The 23,565-nt window shown below is 39.3% G+C and overlaps 1 protein-coding gene across 1 annotated transcript in view; it reads left to right on the forward strand.

Moving 5' to 3' along the window:
* The window catches only part of LOC126281352 (protein groucho), a 643,208-nt gene that overhangs the window by 584,341 nt on the left and 35,302 nt on the right, over positions 1 to 23,565 (forward strand). Inside the window, exons 13-15 of the mRNA XM_049980260.1 lie at positions 4,916 to 4,995; positions 15,336 to 15,585; positions 19,216 to 19,395. Coding sequence (XP_049836217.1) covers positions 4,916 to 4,995; positions 15,336 to 15,585; positions 19,216 to 19,395 — 510 coding nt within the window. The remainder of the gene's footprint in view (positions 1 to 4,915; positions 4,996 to 15,335; positions 15,586 to 19,215; positions 19,396 to 23,565) is intronic.

Consider the following 23,565-nt stretch of genomic DNA (forward strand, 5'->3'; position numbering starts at 1 on the left):
CATCAACAGTAAAATTGGGCAGCTTTAGAAGGTTGAAATGCCCCTGATTGATTTATTACTCTGGTGACACCCAGTGACCAATTCACATTCAAAGTCACTGAGCTCTCCTAACCAGCCCATTCAGCTGTTATTGCTTCTGACCTGACTATAAATTCTCCTTGTCTTTTTTTATACTGATGAATCTGCCTCTGTGACACTGAGTGGTCATTTCTGCACTACATAATGGTGTCCAGATACATTTGATCAAGTAGTGTAGTTGTAAGAAATTATTTCTCTGGGTGGAAATGTACAAGAAGTTGTCACTTAAGCTACAAAGTGCTGGCCAAAGACAATGGAGTATTGTTGATAAAATAGAATGTGAGGAAATGGGCCTTGAATCATGTGGCAAATTCAGCAAACAGCATATGTCAACTTGTCTTTGAAATGCACACTTTGACAATCACAAAACAGAGATTATTGGAGGAACAGTAATTATGTCACTACCGTAAACAATGTATACAAGCTGTGAGGCAAAATAAATATGAACCAAGAGGTCAGTTCTGCCACTAGATTATCCAAGGGAGTATTGCAGGCTGGTCATCCTATAGGGTCTGGTGTTCATGGATAAATCGATCCTTGATGGTTTTTTTAACAGCTGCAATAAACATGTGATTTGTCACACTCATCTCAATTACTGGCAGTGATTCTTTGTGGCTTACAGAACCTTGTTTGTTGCCATCCCATTTGCATGGTGCAAGTCACCTGGTGTTTATTTCAGAAGTGCTGTCACAGTTGCTGCAGACAGTGCCTATTGTTGTCATTAAGAGAAACATAATGGTACACATTGATATTAATGTCTGTGTGCACACGAACAACAGATACCCTCATCACTGCATTGTAAGGGATGGTTTGGTCCCAAGGCTAGCTCATAAACCCAACTATATTCTCCCGAATGTTTTGCTATTGGTTTACACAAAGTCATTTGTGAATGAAATGCCATTAGAAACTGAAGAGGATAGGGTTGTAGGTTTCTAATTACCTCTCTCATTGTACAGAAAACTGTAGGTATATTGGAGAGAGTATGACAAACTTTATGTGCCATTGTAAAGTATGACATTGAGACTGGCAATCATCACAGAGAAATTGCTATGAGCTTTAGTTATTGCTATTATGTATGGATTGTTTACATCACTGAAAATTCAAAATATGGAGGTCTGATGATTAGTTATCTCAAAGTTCTCCCTTTAGAATCCTCTGCCATATGTGTAATATTGATCTTAAAGATTTGGAAACACCTGCAGAACAGCTACATGTAAACCAAAACTGATGAAAACGTGGAGATATCTGGAAGCCTGTGTTTCCAGAAAAAACATAGTGCTACATTTATGCAAGGCAGGTTCGATCATATTATTAGAGACTTATTTTTAGGTAAGATTGTATGTAAGGTTTAGGAAGCAAAAACATAAGCTGTATTGAGAGATTTTAAAAGCATTTTTTTTTAAGTCTTTTGCAGGAATGAAGTCACTATAATTTTTTAGAATCGTACCAGGTTTTAAATGATGTAGTAGCTGAAAACATTATTTGGAAATCTGTAAATAACTTATGAGAATTATGTAGCCCATTCAAGGCTTTATACATATAGACAATAAAGTTGTAACAGAGCTGTCTACCTGAGAAACCGTTTCTTCCATTTCTAGATCAGGGCATCAGCACTTTGTGTTTTCCTCAGACCTGTTTTTGGAAACCACTATGTCTAGTTAGTTAGTTCAGTTAATAGAAATACTGAAGCTGAGACTGCTTGACATTACTGCAAGGGGTGGATAACATGGAAACGCCAAATACACAACACATTACCATGCCTGATGTGATGTAGGAAATCTGTTGCCATTCAAAATAGCTTCATCACCTTGGAACGGTTAAATACAGGCCCTTCATGTTTCAAGTGAATCTTATATCATTCTTCCTGCAATATTGTGGCAAACTGATGATGGAAGTAGAGAGCGATTGTGCACTCTTCTTTTCAAGGTAAACTACAGAGGCTCAATAATATTGAGATTTGGTGACTATGGTAGCCAGGGGAGATTCATCCTCGTGCTCACAAAACCAGTCCTGAACAATGTGAGCAGTGTGAACAGGAGTTCTGTCTTCTTGGAATACAGTATCACCATTGGGGAACAAACAATGTACCAGGGGATGGGTCACACAATCCTTGGGAAGAACGTGCCATTGCGGAGTAACCATAGGGCCCACGGAATACCTGGTATGACTGATCCCACTCCATGTTTCCCTTGTGGGACGTAAACTCAGCGAGAAATTGGAAACAGTGTGAAACAAGCCTCATGTGACCAAATGACTTTCTTTCATTGCTCTAAAGTCCAGGCTTATGGCTTCGGCACTGTGTTTTCCTGTTACAGGCATTTGTGTAACTGGTGAGAGGTTTTGGAATTCTAGCTTGCCCTGTAACTCCCTGCTTCTGGAGCTCTCTTCATATTGTTTTGACCCTGACATGGTAGGCAAATGTGGGATTCAGTTCTACAGTGACTTTTGTGACTTCGTCCTCTTATTTTTTATTACAGTCCTCTTGAGTGTCCATCTGTCATGATCACTCAACATACAGTTTCATTCCCGCATGATTCATCAGGTGATGTTCTTTCACTTCCCCTGTATGCAGTATAAATATATGTGGTGCTTCGTGAAACACCAAACACTTTGGCTTCCTTCATTACCCGAGTACCCACCATACTAGCACCAGCAATTTGTCCACATCCAAAACCATTTCACTTTGACATAATACCCTCACAGCTAAACAGAACACCATTCTGACCCTGATTGACACTTGCAATATATTGGATGCTGTTTGTGGTCAAATACAGCATCACAGCCTGCAGTGCTGCAATTATGTTTAAGCATGCATTCCCCATGGTGTTTGCATATTTTTGTCCAACCCCTGTATAACTTCTTTCTTAGTATTGACTCATGTTGTACATTAAAGATAATTATCCCATGAGAAATAGTAGACAGAACTCAAATGCAGCTAGATGAAAATAATAGGCTTTAGGTAAGAAAGTAATAAACTTGTCTAGAGTGGAAAATTTGTTGTAAGTAAGTAAAGGCTTTCCCATCTTGACTGACTATAGTACATACAGTGCATGTAACTCCATTGAAGTTTGTTTGTAGACTAGAAGTAGAAAAAGCAGCCTGTCGTGCGCCAGCCTAAATGAACTTGAAATCCTGCAAAACTTGAATTTTGTTTCATGCTAATTCATATGTGACATTTTATGACTTTATAATAAATGAGTAATCTTGTTACCTGTAACGGAATGTATCTGCCTTGGGAAAATGGTTGGCTACTTGATGGAAGTTTGTATGGAATGTAGCATGATTTCATGACCCAGATGTTATGTGTCAACCACAGATTTAAAGGCCTTGGGTTCAGCTGCTGATTGGTACTAAGACTGTTGCACAACTTGCCATCATGTCTGTATGTTTGAACACACTAATCTCTAAAACTGATAGACGAATGTTCATGGGGTTTTCATGGGTGTAGCTTGGGGCAACATATAGGCATTATTTTATCAAAATTGGAACACGGAAAAAATATATCTTAATTTGAAGTTTTGTTTAAAATCATGTGGTCAGTGTAGTAGTTCAGATGTTTAGTCACCATGGCATAGTACACCAAAGAACCAGTTGATGGCACTGTTATGTTTTTTAACTCAGTGACATGTATTTTTAGAAGTTTATGTCAGTAACAGCACTTTACGAATACAAACTAACAGTGAATTTATTTGGCTAGTATATATGGATTTACTAGTTTTTCTTTGTGTCTTAAAAAATTAACAACATTGCTTCACTCTTTTGATAGGTTTTGTTTGTATTCTTTGCTAGGAAAGCAAGTTTACTAAGTTTGCTTTATGATTTGGGTGCCTACCCATTACATTTTAATTTCAATTATGATTAAAAACGCATAAAAAACATCAAGGCTTTCTTAATACACCAGAATGGGTAAAATGCTAAGGCCCATGCAGTGTGAAGAATTCAACTAAGATCATGAGGTGAGACTTGCTGTGGCCTGAGAATATCAGGCTTTAATTCGCCCTTTGGAAAGTCCTTCCAAAGTTAAAATGTGATGTGATCAAGAGTGTTATGCATTATCCTCCTCCTCAGAATCCTTCTCTAACAGTGGCTTAAAGTTACTTCTCTCCAATCATATAAGCAGAAATGTTGATGGAAAATGGTGCAGTCCAATGAGTTTTTACACTATGAATCCCACTTACACCTAATGATTTACCTTTTTGCTTTAAACATCCTTTAAACAAAGCCTAAGGCCAGACACTGCAAGTATTGGGCATAGACCATAGTGTCAGCTGCTTTTCACATGGCCAGATCTATGTGGCTTTCTCCCATGTTACTGAAGCAAGCAAGCTCTTTGTTCATGTACCCTGTCTCACTACTTCAAAATTTGTATACAAAGAAGCTTTATAAGTAAAAAATAAAATCCCTTTGTGTGAAATCTCAGTCACAGTTACAAATGTGTACCTGAGCGACACCAGGTTTCTCTGATAGTTCCTAAAATTGTTCCATGTGTATGAGGAATGGTGTATTATTTTATGATTTAGTTTCCAGTAAAGCTCTGGGTCCTTCTCATAACTGGCTGGTTGAGTTTCAGTGGTCAAAAGGAGGCAAGGGCATGTAATCTCCAAAAGGACAATTTGCTGCAGTGCACTGTGGCATTCAGCTCAACCTTCAACTTGATTACAGCACTATTTTAGTAAGATGTTGATAGCTCTATCTGGCTGTCAGCTGAAATAATTGATTTTTCACATTTGTTTTGATTAATCCAGTAAACTATTATCACAGATCATTGCAAAATACATCTACCTTGATTTGTTGTCTAATGCATTAGCTAATGTAGTACGTTCTCTGTGTCTTACAGTTGGGGTACGATTCTCATCCGCATGTGCGAACTCCAGGGCTTAGTGCAAATGGACTAGGTGGCATCCCTGGCGGAAAACCGTAAGTTAAAGTAGTTGCTATAAGCTAAAATATAGAACATAATATCATAACACTGTTTGTGATTTCCCTGTTCTCTCTAACTTTTCCTCCTTTGTCTTGTCATAATCCTCCATTCTCATCATGTGCATGGGTTTTTTCTGCAATGGAAACCTAGCTAGTAATAGTACAGTTACATCCGTATTAGGAACAGAATAGCAAAGTGATTGATAGTCGACCAAAGAGTTCCATCAAAGGAGACGTTCTTAGTTTGACATTACTTTAACAACTGCTATGCCCTGTGGTGGCAACTGCATTGGTGTTCACTACTGGATACATTCATATGCTACTGTTAATATGCAATAGTGAAATTGCTTGTTGGTCATAAAAGACTATCACTTCTCTGCCCATTCTTCAATGCTTCTTCAAAAATTTTGTTACAGAAAATGAACATAATACTTGAAGAAATGAAGCACATTACATTGGTGCATGATGATGTGATTTGCTAGTGACTGTTGTAACACACATCAACTAGCAAATTGGTATGATATAGGAGGGCAGACCAGAAAGTGTGACACAATTCATTCTTAGATTGGTTGTAGGTATGGTAGTTGATCTATGAAATTATATTTCAATCACTTTCTTATTCTGATCAAGGTATAAGTGCAACTATCAAAGAGCCCAGTATGCAGATAGAGAATCATTTGAAAGATATAGCCCTGTCTTCTTCCATATATTGTTGGTCATGTTCTATTTTCATCTCTTTGCTGAATTGTACAATGTAGGATCATGAAATTTTCCATTTCAACCCAGTTACCTGATAATAGTCTCTTCAGTTGAAACTGATTTCTTTTCCTTCTTTTCTCCTCTCTCTTTATTATTTTATTTTATTTCTTTATTTATGACATCATTACTTTTGATCAGTACGAATGCATCATATGCAAACCAAACTGTGAAGAACTGATATTTACGGGCAACTCATTACATACACTAGAAACAAAATGAACCCCAGAATCGAGTCTCGAGAGGCACCTTGTGGTATTGTGCTCTATTTGGGGTAATAGGTGGTTGAAGTGTAATGTGTCGTCCGCAGCTAGTGGTCGTGCGGTAGCGTTCTCGCTTCCCGCGCTCGGATTCCCGGGTTCGATTCCCGGTGGGGTCAGGGATTTTCTCTGCCTCATGATGACTGGGTGTTGTGTGATGTCGTTAGATTTAAGTAGTTCTAAGTTCTAGGGGACTGATGACCATAGATATTAAGCCCCATAGTGCTCAGAGCCATTTTGTAATGTGCCGTGATTAGTTATTTTGCATCTGATTCTTTGTTGTCCTGTGAAATAGCTTCAGAACAATGCTATTTGCTAACTGGTAAAAGTATTATTTGTTGACACTGTAATTTCCAGCACGGGTTGCAGTTTGAGGATTGCTTGAAAACATTCTGTAAGTTTTTGTCTTTAGTCATTCTCTGGTATTGAGTGACAGTTTATTTGCTTTGATTAAAAATATGTATACATAGGATATGTTCCTAATGCTTAATCTTGCTTGAAGATGCCAGCATTAACAGAGTTAATTGTTTCAAGCCTAAATACTCTACTTTGTGATTCATTTATGTTTAGTTTACTGTGTGTATTATTTGCACGCTTTTATTTACAGTCTCATGTTGATAATTGCCCCCTTCTGAAGCTACTTTCCATTTGATTCTGTGTTTCTTTTTAAGTTCTGCATTTACTGTGAGTGAGTTTTATAAACATTTAAATATTAAATAAAAAAGTTCAGTATATAATTTGAATGACAATCTAAGAAAAAACAACAAAAATATATTCTAACGAATAAGCAGTGAAATATCCTTAGTGACAATATACTTTATAATTCCTGCTTTGCTTTCTCATAATATATTGGCACATAGAAGAAGGTGTAATTAGATGAGTGACAAACACTAACTTCACTTAACGAATGTTTATTCAGCACTTGCACATACAAGAACACGGAGCAAACTGCCTCCAGCCAGAGCACATACAATATATATACAGTTCCACAACATTCCAGTACAATGATTCTTGACATTTGTGGGTACTTCTAGAATGTACTCGAACCGAATGTAGAAATTACAATTTTACAGTTCAGGTGAGTTTTGAACTCGCGACCCTCCACGCAACAGTCTAGTATCAAACCACTACACTACGGTTACTGTGCTAATCAGCTTCTTCTGCAACATTGCTCCCTCCTTAAGAAAACAGCATCTCGGTGTTATGTCCTCCTAGTCCGGGGACGAGTCATCGGTTCTGCATACTCCGTCTCCCGATGAAATGTTCGCCCTGGCGGTGATCTTAGAACTTCCTTTGCTGCTACACTCTTCATCACCTTTCCTCTTGTTTCCTGTGATTAGAGCTTCGAATTTACCCTGGGTTGCGGGATCCTTTTAGGGCTTCATTCAAAGGACGTGGACCGTATCTCTGATCTTTCATCGTCTTGTGTCGGGGTCGAAATCTTCAACTTCATAAGTAACGTCAGACAAGTGTCTTACAACCTTATGAGGTCCAAAGTAGTGCCTGAGGAGCTTCTCAGAGAGACCAACCTTCCAAACAGAAGTGAAGATCCAGACAAGGTCACCAGGCCGGTAGACAACAGGGCAGTGGCTCGCGTCATACCTTCAACGATCGTTTTCTTGAGCCTGCAGCATGTGGAATCGAGCTAACTGCTGAGCTTCCTGGTCGATGTAGTCATCGTCCACGACATTAGGATGTAATGGAAACACAGTGTCCATCATCGTAGTCACCTCATGCCCATGCACCAGGAAAAATGGTGTAAATCCTTTGGTGTCTTGTTTGGCGGTGTTGTAGGTAAATTTCATGAAAGGTAGCACCTCATCCCAGTTGCTCTGCTCAACATTGGTGAACATTGATAGCATGTCAGCCAAAGTCTTATTAAGGCATTCAGTTAGCCTGTTAGTTTGCGGATGGTAGGCAGTCATCGTGTGATGAGTAATGTTGCAACGATGGTTTATCTCTGTCACAAGATTCGATTGAAAAACTTTACCTCGATCTGTAATTAACGACCTTGGGGCACCGTGTTTCAATAAAAGGTCTTCTACGATGAATTTGGCTACCTCAGATGCTTCGGCTGTTTTCATGGCTTTTGTAATGGCATAGCGTGTCAGATAATCAGTGCATCTATTGACACTAGCAGACGTTGGAAATCATCCGAGGAGGTCAATCCCAACACACTGGAAAGGGGTTTCAGCTGGTGGAATTGGTATTTGTCGGCCAGGTGGTTCCTGACGAACTGCCTTTCTCCTCTGGCAACAGTGCGACACACAGTGATGGACACTCCTAAATAAACCTGGCCAGAGAAATCTCTTGCAGATTCTATTGAATGTCTTAATAAATCCTAGATGTCCAGCATCAGGTGTCTCATGGAATTTCTGTAGAACATCTAAGCGCATGTGTTTAGGAATCACTGGTAGCCACCTCCTTCCAAATGGATCAAAGTTTTTCTTGCAAAGTAATCCATTAACTACCTTAAATTTTCCTTTCACATCCTCTGACTGATTTAAGGCAAGCATAATTTGAGATATCTTGGTGTCCTTCTGCTCAGCAGAGAGATCCTGGAGTCCAGCAAAACAGTTACTATCTTCGTCAATGTCTTGATGGTCTTGCACAGGGTTTCTTGAGAGACAGTCGGCATCTTGGTGTTTTCTTCCACTTTTGTACACTATGGTAATGTCACACTCTTGAAGACGTAGTGCCCACCTGGCGAGTCATCCTGTTGGATCCTTAAGATCTGTCAACCAATAAAGAGAATGATGGTCTGTAACAACTGTGAATGGCCTTCCATAGAGATGCTGTTGAAATCTGCACATGGCCCGAATCACAGCAAGACATTCTCTTTCTGTAGTTGATTAGTTTCTCTCGGCTTTTGTAAGTGTCCTAGAAGCATAGGCTATAACCTTCTCTTTTCCATCCGAAATTTGCACCAGAACAGAACCAATCCCATACCCACTGGCATCTGTGTGTAGTTGTGTAGGTGCTTTCTCATCATACATACCAAGTACAGTGTCAGTTGTCAGAGCTTTTTGCAGCACATTGAAAGAATCTTGTTGAGCACCACCCCAGACAACTTTATCATCAGCTTTTAATAACTCTTGGAGTGGCCTGGCATACAAAAGTCTTTGATAAAATGACGGTAATAAGAACATAATCCGAGGAAGCTTCTCACATCGCTAATACTTTTAGTAATAGGAAATTCCGTTATAGATCTTGCCTTTTCTGTGTCTGGCTGCATGCATTTGTTTGAGACAAGGGGTCCAAGTGTTTTGATTTTTTTTTTGCTTCAAAGAGACAATTTCTTGGATTAAGTTTCAGTCCGCCTTGTTGGAGACACTTAAGAACGGCCCTCAGTGTTTTTATGTGTTCATCAAATGTCTCTGAGAACACTACAATGTCATCTAAATAACACACACATCATCCACTTCAGGTGACTTAGAATATTATCTATCATCCGTTCAAAAGTTACTGGTGCATTACACAAACCAAACGGCATTACCTTATACTCATACAGGCCCTTAGAGCTGATGAATGCAGTTTTCTCACGATCAGCCTCATCTACTTCAATTTGCCAGTGTCCCGAGTACATGCCCATGGTTGAGAAAATCTTAGCCCCCTTCAGACAATCTAATGTATCATCAATTTGTGGAAGGGGGTAAATGTCCTTTTTGGTTATCTTATTAAGCTTTCTGTAATCAACACAAAAGCGCCAACTCCTATCCTTCTTCCTGACAAGAACCACTGGTGATGACCATGGGCTCTGTACCTCATCGCAAATTATTTGACATTCCGTTGCTAACATATGGTATGCTCTCTGGCTTATTGGTTGGTGGCCTCCAGTGCTAATGTAGTGCATCACTGCCGATTTGTCTAATTTGCTCTTCACCTATGGATTGAAGCATTCAGAGAACTCTTGAAGAATGGCAAGTTGCTTCTTCTGTTGTTCCTTTGTGAGATCTGGTGATAGTTGAACTATAAGATTTTGTCTCGTAGTGGTAGCACCAATTACACCCACAGACTCGGCATGGGAGGTTTCTATGATGCTCAGCTGTTAGCCAATTAAAGGCTCAGTGTCTACTACACACATGCGTCTTGGAAGGATCTGTGGTTCTCAGTGACAGTTAACTATCTACAATTCACCGAATCCATTTTTAAACAAGATGACAGAGGCTGGGATGGCAAAGTTATTCTTCAGTGGTATGCTTCTCTTACATTCCACTACAAGATTCATGAGTTGACACATGACATGACACATGACAGCTACCTTTCTAGCACTGACTGCAGGAATGATCCCTTCATCCAGCACACAGTCTCCACCCACACGGATGCACATCTGCCTGTCCACAGTATCTCATCTTGTCTAGTATAATCTTCAAGCGACCACAATCTATAATTGCCTGAGAAGCTTTCAAAAAGTCCCATCTGAGAATGATATCATGATTACACTCTTGTAAGACGAAGAATTCTAAGGGCTGTGTATGGCCACTTATACCCAAACGAATGGTACATCTTCCTGTAGGTTTTACATATTTCCCATTATCCACCTTCAGCAGAGATGTTTTGTTGTTGGCGAATACGGTTTTGTGCAATGGTGACAGTACTTCTCCAAAATGACTGAATATGATGCTTCTGAGTCCACAAGAGCTGGGACTGGTTGGCCATCCATGAGGATATCGACATAGTTTCTTATCATTTTTGTAGTGATTGACGGTGGAGAATTTTCCTCTTTGGCGGCCTCACCTCCAAGGAAGGTCGCACTCCAGGTTGCGGCAGGTAGGCGATTGGCAGGGACTTCTAAACGGCGATGGAGACCTTGATCAGCGTGTTGGGGAGCATCCTCTCCAGCAGCTAGCTTGCGGTGATGGTGACGTATGTCGTCCTGCACCCACATCTTCTTGTTCATCTTCGGTCCCGGAGCTGGCGTCAGCTAAGATTGGTCTGCTGTCTTCTGGTGCAGGCGTCACCAAATATCCACCACCTTTCTAGACAATAGTGCACCACATGTTCTGATTGTCCATAGTGAAAACATACTGGTTGGTTATCCTGGGTCCTCCAGACATCAGTCTTCCTTGGTGCCCAAACAGGTTCCTCATGCGGCATTGTAGGAACATAACTTCACCTGGGTCTTGACTTTTTCACTGTTTTAAACGGAAATGAAGGATGAGAGATTTGGTTCAATGTCTGTTCCACTACCTCCCTTATGACCTCTTGAAGCGTCTCAGTTTTTTGCTCGCCTTGCAATCCAAGTGCCTTCTGAACTTCCTCTCTCACTATCTGACAAAGAACACTTGTGAAATCAATTCGTTTCTCCATCACAGACATTGATACAATGTTTGGAAGCCATTCAAACTTCTTTTGTGTAATTCTTTTTTTATGCATTGTCTCGATATACTGGCACCATTTTATGAAGTCGCCTGCTGTCAAAACCTCCTTCAGCAGTAGGGCTTGATACATGTCGTCAGCAACACCCTTCATGAGATGTGCAACCTTATCTTCCTTCTCCATTCTATTATCTACTATTTTACACAGCTCCAAGACGTCTTGAATGTAGGATGAACTTCTCTTTGTTGTTCTCATACCATTGCTTGGCAGTGCCCTCAAGAATACAGCCGACTGCAACTCGTCCCAGTGGCACAGGCAAAGGAATCCTCAGTTTGAACCTCAGCAGATGAGGAGGTGGCTGAGCTCCAAGTGTCATTGACCCACAAAGGCAGCAGTATGCTGAACTGGCCAAGCACCCAGGAAGTCAGGCGGCAGTCGGAAGTTCGGGTGGTGGCGGCCACATCATTGATGTGGTACTGACTGTCACAGACTGGACATCGCAAAATGGCCCAGCTCTTAGACAGTGACAGGTTGGTCTCAGGCAGTTTAAATACAGCTGTTTGGGGCTGATCATGCAGAAGTTATTGCATTTCTGTGTCATGTGGTAACATTTCAAACAGGGTCCAGTGACTGGTGTCCCCACTTTCACCATGCGGGAGGAGGTCAGTGTGGAAACAGGTAGATGGCGGAGAGTTGCTGCGTCAGCGATTAGCTGACTGTGGCTTCTGGAGGCAGCTTCTAATGTCCTAATTACAAGACGGGGCTGTGACTCTCCAGATTCCTGTTTGTGAACTGGCTGCAACATAAGCACTGACTTATTTACAATTATTTAAGCTTTGTGTCCTCTACTTCAGTTGATCCTGCACGCCATTTACACTTCCTTTGCTGCTTCACTTGTACTTGGTACACACAGTGAGTTTTTGGTTCATGATTGGCTGTGTCCTTGGTTAGTACGTTCTTCACTGGTAAGTAGCTTTTGGGTTCATGATGGCAGAAGGAATGAGTATCAGGGTGGCTTCCCAGCACTACAATCTGATTTCCTCATATCTACTCCTCCCCGATCATTTTCTAAAAGTTTAGACTGATAACTTACTACCTATTGTTAATGACTGTCAATTAGAATATACATACTAAGGACTAATCTCTTCCTCAACCTGTGGGGAACAATATGATCTATGTGAACTGAATGGTATGTACACTGGCCTATTGTTTGTTGATTCTGGCCTGTGTGAACTTGACAGTTTTTCCACTGCATTTTTATACTGTAGCAATGCAGAAAAATTTATTTACAACATTAAGAAATCCATGGCAACCATGCTTTGGTCATGTTTTCAAGACATCCCATAAACTATTACCCTTTTCACAATTAATTCCTCTTGCTCTGAGAGTTTTATACAGAGGCCCTGCTTCAAAAGCTTTCCAATACCACTAACCCCGGTATAGGTACTATACCAGCTCCACCTGTGGTGTACATTAATCCAGTAATTTTTTCACTACTGGTGCTATACCAGCTCCATAGGTGCTATCCAGTAACTCTGTAATTCTCCTTAATTCTTCCCTGGCTACAGGTGCTATACCAGCCAAACCTGTGCCATGTATTAAAAAAAGCCCTTTAATTCTTTTACTTCCACACATCTTCCTAACATCTGAAACACTTTCCCACTGTGTCAAATCTTTCTGTTGGTCGGCTATTGTTGGTGAATCTATTACTACCATGAATAATGCTTCTCAAGAGATGTGGGGCAGTTTAGTTGATGACACCATGGCTAGTGATGTGTGTCGTGCCTGTGTGGCATATCATTACTTACACTGTTTTGAGATGACGCAACATGATGTGAAGACAATAAAACCTTACCAAACAATACTTTTACAACTCCTTATTCTTGTTCTAATTCATTCAACTCCTTACTCTTCTTCTGATTCATTGTCACTATACCACAGCTTAACCTTATCAAATAAGCAGTACCTGTTAACTATTTTCTTTTAGGGTCACATTTTGCCCAGTTCTTGTCTTGGCATATATGGTACAGCTATCATCCTTAACATCCTCAAACATTTCCTCTGTAAATTCATATTTAAAACAAAAGCTTTACAGCTATTCTGGCTTATCCTTAAAAAATTACCAAGGTTTTTGGGATAGCCAAAGTTTCCCACACTTCATCCAGGCAGTCTCTTGGCAGTGGCTGGCGTAATGCCCATTTTGACGGCATACCCAGTAAAGGATTAGGCGTGGTTGATGCGCAGGACGGAGCACCCAGGTAAATTGCACTGTGTGTGTGTGACTGAATGACTCAAACCTTAGTCCTTCACCAAATACTACAATACTACAATGCTATCTAATCATGGCATTGTGGAAAAAATAGGGAGAGATCAAGCCCAAGGATGTAGGGATCCTACAGGTGATTTGAAAAAATCCTAGCTGCTCCATACAGATAGTGCTGCTGTCCATGGTAATTCTTCAGAGTTCTGTCTTCCTGCCTCCTCTTCTTGTGGTAGTGTTTTGATCAGTCGGTATTCTTTTCCATCTGTCCACTCCCCTTTCCTCTTCAGAAAGGTGATGCTGTTAAATTGTGCTTTCTTCAGAACCAAGGAACTGACTGCTATCTTCCATTGGTTATCCGTCTTCATCTTCAGTGGTTCTTCTGACACCACATATGATGGTGAGAAGAAGAAAACACTAAATGGATATAAAAAAACCTTTATTACTGTTTATTTACATTTTTCAGTCTATGATGCTGCTAGGGGCTATGCCAGATACACTGACATGGAGTCTCTTAGTGTGCTGAACTTGCAGTTCGACCCTGTCATCACTAGTGCAGACTGTGTGCTGCCATTTTGTCAATGAATGTGTTGTATTACCGGCTTGTAGCTGGATGGCAAGGTGTCAGCTGCTATCACCAAGAATACAGCAGTCTGCAACTGGCTCCAGTGGCACAGGGCAAAGGAGTCCTAAGTTTCAACCTTGTCAGATGCAGAGAGCTGAGATGGCTAGACCCTGGCATCATAGGCACAGGAAAGCAGCAGAGTGCTGAGGTGCCCAAACACCCAGACTGAGTGAGATGGCACAGGGGTTAGTATACTTGATTCACGTTTGGGCCATCGAGATTTAAATTTTCCGTGATTTCCCTAAATTGCTTCAGGTAAATGCTGGGATGGTTTCTCTGAAAGGGCATGGCCGAGTTTCTTATCCATCCCTGAAGCATTCTGAAATTGTGCTCTGTTTCTAATGACCTAGTTGTTGGTGGAACATTAAACAGTAATCTTCCTTCCTTCAAATACCTGGATGGTCAGGTGACAGTCAAAGATTTTAGGTCCAGTGACAGTAGTATCATAGGTGCAGCATTGACTGGCACAGACTGGATGTCACAATATAGCCCAGCTGGTCAGTAATGACAGGCTGGCATTCGGAGGTTTAGATACAGCTGTCCGGGGCTGACCATGCAGAAGTTATTGCATTTCTATGTCACATGGCAACTTCTTGAACAGGGGGCAGTGTCCTGGGTCCTAAGTGTTGTCATGCAAAATTAGGTTGGTGCAGAAGCAGGCATACGGCAGAGGGGTGCTGCTTAGGCAGGTCGCTAACTGCTGCTGCTAATACCCTGGTTATGACACTGGGCTGTGATCTTGGTCCATGATGTTAAAACACTGTTCTAGCTTCTGGAATTATTAGTTCCTCCCTTGGAGTAGAGAGAGATAGTTTTAGGAAGGTTAAAAAGGAAGGAATGACTTGCACTTATTTTGTAAACATCCCCAACCTATCCCCCCATCTTCCTTGTGAAAGGAACTAACAACTAGGGTGGTGTTCCTTATTTTTTGTGTCTCAGCAGCACTAAATATTTTGCTTCCTGAAAATAAGTATTGGCCAGCAGTTTTGCCTAAAAATTTTATGAACTTGAATTCATTCCTTTAATCACACTTTTACCGTTTAGCTTAATTTACGTAAGTTGGCAAGAAATTGCAGCACAAAGGATTCAGAAAGAAAATAATATTCTTTTGTTTCAGGGCTTACTCCTTTCATATGAATGGTGAAGGACAGTTGCAGCCTGTACCATTTCCCACAGATGCACTGATTGGTCCAGGGATTCCAAGGCATGCAAGGCAAATTAATACATTGGCACATGGTGAGGTGGTCTGTGCTGTTACTATAAGCAATCCAACTAAGTATGTGTACACAGGTGGAAAAGGCTGTGTTAAAGTTTGGGATATCAGTCAACCTGGTTCCAAAAGCCCTGTGTCCCAGCTTGATTGTCTTGTGAGTATGGTATTTGTAAAGTTGTGGGTATGGTTTTTGTGGACATGGAATTGTTATACTGTTGTAATTATCATCTTGAAAAAATAAAGAATTTTTTGTTTGCGTGTACATGTGGCAGTCCTGGTTCACAGTGAAGCCCCCACACCATAGTACCATACCTTGCCAGTAGCGGTGCTGCAACAAAATGGGTTTCTCCTAGCAGCATGGTTTGGTACTGTATCTGACACAACTGCAGAAATGTACTTGCAAACAAACAAACAATTAATTGAAATTTCCTGGCAGATTAAAATTGTGTGGCAAACTGAGAGTCTACTATAGAACTGGAGAGAGAACTTTATTATGTCACTTTATTTTTTTGAGGTGATAATGAAAGCTAAAACTACCACACAGAGCTCATATTTTAATTTTGTCAATAATTAATGACTGATGCGCATGACACAAATGTTTGACATAAGTGCAAGGATTCTTATAAAGTTGAATTCTCATTATTTTAGTTGGGAGTGTCTAAAACAAATATTTTCTTTGTGATATTGTGTCTACAACTAAAGAGAGCAATGTTGTTATATATTTTTTTTAAAATTCTGAAATGTGTGGTACAAAAGGCATCTACCAAAAACTCAGCTTTTTTTAAAAATTTTATTTAAAGTATGAACATGATATTATCTTGCCTTAATTTAGATTTATGTTGACCATGACTTTGCACCAAAATATAGAACTATGGAATTCAGGAAAGGATATAAAGTTTCTCCAGTTATTCTTGTTGCATGTTGTACCGTTTATACATGGTGCCAGAAAACTGACTCTTATTGTTAGCCAAAAATACCATGACACATTATATTCATCTTGGTTATGACATCTTGTATTTAATCCTACAATGAAGGCTTCCACAGCTGGTTGTCTTTGTCACTTGTGACTCTTCCTGATTCTATGGTTGTGGGACATGAAAGTTTTTTGTTCTTGACATTTTGTCCAGAGCTGTGTTTGCCATCTTCAGAGGTGCTACTGATTCTACTGAGTCTTGCCAACTGATGGAAGGCACATTGAGAGTGATTATATTCTTTTCAATCATTATGTTCTTTTCTCCTGTACAACAGATACAATGATTTGTACACTGCATGTAATGAGAATAATAAATCACATTTCACATAAATATGTTGGTAGATCACCAGAGATAATCCTTGTCAAAGATAAAACTTGTCTATTGAACTGTCATCTCTCAAAGATAAAATTTATCTGTTGATTCTGCAGTCCTACTGTCCATATACAACAAATTTCGTGGCATTTGATTTTCTGTTAATGTTGTACCAAAGTACATATATTTTGTTATATTGTGTTTTTAGCAGTTTTTTAGTAACTTCTGTTTCAATGAAATTGTTCTGGCTTTGTTGTTATCACAATTTCTAATTATTGCCAGTCCAAATTCAAAAAAATCCAGTGAAGTATAGCAGACATGATCATTTCACCTACAAGTTTTTATCACTTACATTTTACTTTTTATGTATTAACGTGTTACAAATAAAATATTTAATGTAACTGGGTAGATAAACAATTTACTCATCAAGCAGTGGCAAGAGAAAACGCATATAAAAGTTATGGGCATGTGCAAGATTTTGGAGCCAGTGGCTTCTTCTTCTGGCAGAAAGACTGAAGGGGAAGGAAGAGAGATGAATAAAAAGGACTGGCAATGCTTAGTAAGTGGAGAGAATTATTGAAAAGTCAGCCAGAATTCCAGGTCAGGGGAAACTTACTGGTTGGGATGAGAAGGAAAGACTGAATCAGCCTTTACATCTCAGCCTGTCCATCAAATCTCCTTGACCTGGAGTTCTGGGCAACTTTTCTGTAACTCTTCCCACGTACTAAACCTTGCTAGGCTCTTACCTTCTTTCTACCTTTTCCTGCAACACTTCTGCCAGAAGAAGAAGCTGCTGGCATTGAAAGCTTGCGCGTTTCCCTATCTTTTACACATGTTTTCTCCTGCTTCTGCTTGCTGAGTAGATTTTTTATCCATCCAATTACATTATATTTACAAAAATTGTTTATTTCCCTTGAAAATAAATATCTAGATGCAAGGGGCATTTGAAAATTCCATGCAAAAATAAAAACTACTTTCGTGTTAGGGATAAACCTTTTCATTTTTCGACATAGTCTCCTTTTAGGTTTACACATTTCGTCCAATGCTGTTCTAATTTGTTGATCGCTTCCAAATAATAGGAATTGTCCAAGTCTGCAAAATAGCTATTAGTTGCTGCAATCACCTCCTCGTTTTAATAAAATCTTTGTCCCGCCAGTCATTTCTTCGAATTGGAGGACAAATAGTAGTCCGAGGGTGCCAAGTCTGGAGAATAGGGGAGATGTGAAATGAGTTGGAATCCTATTTCCATTAATTTTGCGACCACAACTGTTGAGGTGTGTGCTGGTGCATTGTTGTGATGGAAAATGACTTTTTTGTGGTCCATTCGCCAGCATTTTTCTTGCAGCTTGGTTTTCAACCAGTCCAATAATGATGAATAATATGCACCTGTAATAGTTTTATTCTTTTCTAGCTAGTCAATGAGGATTATCCCTTGCGAATCCCAAAAGACAGTCGCCATAATCTTTCCAGCCAAAGGAATGGTCTTTGCCTTTTTTGGTGCAGATTCTCCCTTGGTAATCAATTGTTTAGATTGTTTTTTGGTCTCAGGAGTATAGTAATGTATCCATGTTTCATCCACAGTGATAAAAACATTGCTTAAAGTCCTCCGGATTCTTCCTAAACAGCTGCAAACCATCCTTGCAACACCTCACATGATTCTGTTTTTGGTTAAGCTTGAGCAATTGTGGAACCCGTCTTGTGGATAGCTTTCTTATGTCCACATGTTTATGCAAAATATTATACACCCATTCATTTGAGATGGCCACAGCACTAGCAATCTCACGCACCATAACTCTTCTGTCATCCATCATCATGGATTTTATCAATGATTTCTGGAGTCGTAACTTCCACAGGGTATCCAGAATGTTCAGCAACACTTGTGCCCATATGGCCACTGTGAAAATTTTGAAATCGCTTATAAACTGTTCTAATCAAAGGTGCAGAGTCACTGTAATGTTTATCAAGCTTCTCTTTAGTCTCCTGAGGCATTTTGCCTTTCATAAAGTAATGTTTAATCACCACATGAAATTCTTTTTCATCAATATTTGGACAATCACTAGACTTCTTTGATTCTCACAAATGCCAAACACAAATAAATAGACCAATATGGCTGAAACTTGGTTTCTGTTCTTTCCAAAGATGCTACTAACTAAACATGACCTCGATACGAACTGGTGGTGCCATATCTCGGACTTTGCATGGACTTTTCAAACCCTCCTCGTGCCTATATCCTGAATGGACACAACAACACATAAAATAATAGGTTCTAGTTAGTTGGAGAAAAATACCTTTAATATTATTCTCTCTCTCTCTCTCTCTCTCTCTCTCTCTCTCTCTCTCTCTCTGTATAAATTCCTACGCTTTGTCTTTCAGTCACTTATTACAACATTAGGATTATTAAAGTATTTTTTCCTTGCAACTGTTGTAGGAAAAGAAGTATGTTATACGTGTACATTCTGACTGTAACTATATTTTCCCCTAATTTCTGTTTCAAACAGCAAAGAGACAATTACATCAGATCAGTTAAATTGCTGCCTGATGGAAGAACTTTAATTGTTGGTGGGGAGGCAAGTAATTTAAGCATATGGGATCTGGCCTCACCAACACCCCGTATTAAGGCTGAGCTAACTTCAAATGCACCAGCATGTTATGCTCTTGCAATTAGTCCAGACTCAAAGGTCAGTGAATTTCAAGTAATGTCGTGCATAATTGTAATTTAAGCTCAATATTTTATTTTTGTTGAAATTATGAGAAGAAAAGAAAAATATTTAATTCAACGAGTGCTCAGATGTAGTGACTTATTCTTTTTCCTAAAATTTTTCTGCTTATGCAGGTTGTTCAGATGTAATGACTAGAATGTGGATTTTTATGTGGTAAAATATAATATTACATTACAGTAAATGGCGAAGACCGTGTTTAGGCTGTCAGTCATAAAAGAGTGATGATGGTCCTGGAACAACACTTTTTCACATTACAGGGTGTAGTCCATGGTATATGTTGGCAGTCTTGCACATTTAAATATAGTAAGTTGTTTAATTGTGAGTCCATGAGAAATGATGCAGAAGTGTCACCATTCAAAGCAGCAGGAATATTCCACGTATCTTTGCAACTGCGGTTTGCTGCAAATCGAGAAATGCTTTTTTGTGCAGTTGTATTTGACCTTACTTCAGCCTACCTTCCCAAGTGCTGCAAAGGCATGATCAGTCTTACCAACTGCATCAGTCAAAAGCAAGTAGGAAGTTGCTAAAAAAAGTTCTGATTACCTTCATTGTTAATGTAAAATTTGATTTTATGTAAACCAGGTATGATCTCAAATTTCTGTTAGAATACAAATCCCACAAAATGGCAATTGAAGAATCAACCTCTGTATTTTAACTGCTGCTTAATAAGCAGTTTTAAACTATATGCATAATACTTAGCTGTACTACAATGTGTACTGAAGCCTATGATGATATGATAAGGGGATAGGGTAACTTCCTGAACCATGTTGTGAAAGAGTTTAACTTTGCATGCTAATCTAAGAAAATCTTTTTTCATGTTTGCGATCAGAGTATTAACACTGTGAAAAGCAGTCTGCATTATCTTGGAATTTTTTTTCATCTATACAGCCACATCAGTTTAAAGCAAAACACTATTATCATAGAAAACAGCTTTAGGCATCAGAAATTTCATCGATTCATTCAGTAGTTGAGCAGTGGAGTTTTCAACCCTCGGCAATTTAATAGTAATGATGGAGAATACCCCCAATTCTGTGGATCCGTTGAGTCATATTTTTTGTCAATAACCACCCAGATATCTGGACTGTTGCATCCCTTGTGTATTCTGTTCCTAATATTTTTGAAGCACTGTGACAGATAACATATAGGGACAGGAAAGGATGAGAGAGAATATAAAGCATTAAAGGTTTTTAAGATTTTTATGGTTCTCTCTCTTCTCTCTCCCCCCTCCCTCTCCCTGCCCCCCTCCTTGACCCTGCCATCTTTAAAGAAAGAATAAGTGATACATACAAAAACACTTAGTGATGTGGCACATTGATTAATATGTCTTTGTGGAAAGTTCTAGTAGAATATAAATACTTTAGAAGTAAAAGAGATCACTCACTAAAAAACAGAAGCATTGAGTCACACACACACACACACACACACACACACACACACACACACACACAAAGGAAAAAAAATATTTACTAGCTTTTGGAGCAATCCTTTTTCAAGCTAGAGTGTAAACACACACACACACACACACACACACACACACACACACACACACACACATGCGCCCTCTCTCCCTCCCTCTTCAGACTTACTTTGCCCTTACTTGTCCAACCTGAGCGTGTACTACCTATGGCTTGTTAATTCTGATCATCCTTTTTCTCCCCCTGCATTTGGTTAACATCACAATTGGACCTGACTGAAGGTCTGAAAAATTGCACACCAGTAAGTAAACAAAACTGAAGGCTTTCTTAATGGCAGTTCCAACGCTGCTTTGGTATAAAGGACCAGCAACTCAATTTATTTATTATTAGTGAATCCAGCAATGCTTTCCAATTGCTAAATATGTGGGCACTGAATATACATCCTAATCTCCTCTCCCTTTTTTCTGTGTGTCTTCTCCTCCCTTTCTCTTTGTCCATCTCCTGCCCTTCCCCCTCTCTCTTCGTCCACCTCTTCTTCTCCTCTCTCTCACTGCCCATCTCTTCAATTCCCCCCCCCCCCCCCCCCAAAAAAAAAAGAATCTCTCCATATACTACTCACCGCTCTCTATTTGTCTTCTCCTTCCCCCTCTCTCTGTCCATTTTCTCCCTCTCCCCCATTGGTCCATGTCCTCTTTCTCTCTGACTTTGGGCCTTGTTTGCAAACGAAACCTAGATTGGGAAATGAAGTCACTTAAACTGAATGGGTAAATCCGAGTAATATAAGGGATACAGGAGAGACTTCTCCAACTGCTAGATCTGTGAGGATAGTAGCTCCAATGACAATATTTCTCATACCTTAAATTTGTGAACGGGTAGGATTGCAAAGTTTCAGATGATTCAGATTCCATAGTAGTATTCTAATCAGAAGTTGATCAGAAGCCATAAATAAAACATTCCTCTTAAAACTGATTGCAGCAAAGAAAACAAAATGTCACATTGTCATGTATTGTCATTGTTTGTTTAAAATTATATATAATGTGAAAGAAAATGAAGAAACTCTTTGTCTAATGGTTTAAAGGCCATGATATCTAAGTTAAAACTGACTACGAAAAAGAAAATCAAACTGCACATTTTTGCAGCACAGCATTCTCTTTCTCCCAGTTGGCTTTAACAGAAAATCTGTCCATTATTGTTCTAAAAATTATATAGCCTATGTCCATGTGAGTGTTAGTTGAGTATCCTGCAAGAGTTTGATGCAAAATGGTCAAGGTTTTTGAGATTTTTGCTAACTGTGTTTGTCCTTTTCATATTACAAATATATTTATTTATCACATATATTTAAAAAATAAATAGCCTCTATCAGTACAAAAGTTTATTAGAATATTATGTAAAAGCAACAAATTGGTCAAGAGCTTTTTGAGATTTTTTTACCAACAGTGGTTCCCCTTTATGTATTCCATACATATTTACGTACCATATATATTTAAAAAATGTGTAGCCTGTGTTCATCGGAATCTTCATTGGAGTATCATGCCACAATTTGAGGTAAATCAATCAAGGATTTTTAGAGGTTTTTTGCCAATGTTTCCCCTTTATCTACTATATATACATTTCTGCACCACATATATTAAAAAATATACAGCCATTGTCCATCAGAATATATATTAAATAAAATAAAATAAAATGAAAGAAACTTCACATGGGAAAAATATATTAAAAACAAAGATACCAAGACTTACCAAGCAGGAAAGTGCCGGTAGACAGACACAATAAAAATAACACACACACACACACACACACACACACACACACACACACACACACACACACACACACAGAGAGAGAGAGAGAGAGAGAGAGAGAGAGAGAGAGAGAGAGAGAGAGAGAGAGAGACACAAGGAGACATATTTAAAGGCCTTTAAATATGACTGCTTGTGTGTGTGTGTGTGTGTGTGTGTGTGTGTGTGTGTGTGTGTGTGTGTGTTCGAGTATATACCTATCCTTTTTTCCCCCTAAGGTAAGTCTTTCCGCTCCCGGGATTGGAATGACTCCTTACCCTCTCCCTTAAAACCCACGTCCTTTCATCTTTCCTTTTCCTTCCCTCTTTCCTGACGAAGCAGCCACCGGTTACGAAACCTCGAAATTTTGTGTGTGTGTGTGTGTGTGTGTGTGTGTGTGTGTGTGTTATTTTTATTGTGCCTGTCTACCGGCGCTTTCCCGCTTGGTAAGTCTTGGAATCTTTGTTTTTAGAATATATATTAAGTAGCATGTAAAAATGCAACAGTAGAACAATCAAACTGATCATAACATTCTTTTTGTTCTGAAAATATGTGACAGCAGAACTGTCAAACCACCTGTCATTTTTATTTCATTGAGATTTTCATAGAAAAACACCACCCATATTACCAACTTTTCCAGTGAATTTTCCAAAAATGTTCTTTGTTACAAACCTTGTCCTGAAAATTATTAACACAAAAAATAAAATAAAAAAAAATGGCCAAATTGGTTGAGCCCTTCTCAAGTGATGATCTTTTATACCTGCAGCAACTGATTTTTATTTATATAGATTTAGACAAACTTGTGGTTCCTGAAGAGGGGCAGCAGCCTTTTCAGTAGTTGCAGGGGCAGCAATCTGGATGATTGACTGATCTGGCCTTGTAACAATAACCAAATCGGCTTTGCTGTGCTGGTACTGTGAACGGCTGAAAGCAAG

The sequence above is a fragment of the Schistocerca gregaria genome, chromosome 7, assembly GCF_023897955.1.
Source record: "Schistocerca gregaria isolate iqSchGreg1 chromosome 7, iqSchGreg1.2, whole genome shotgun sequence".
In the NCBI taxonomy this organism is placed as follows: Eukaryota; Metazoa; Arthropoda; class Insecta; order Orthoptera; family Acrididae; genus Schistocerca; species Schistocerca gregaria.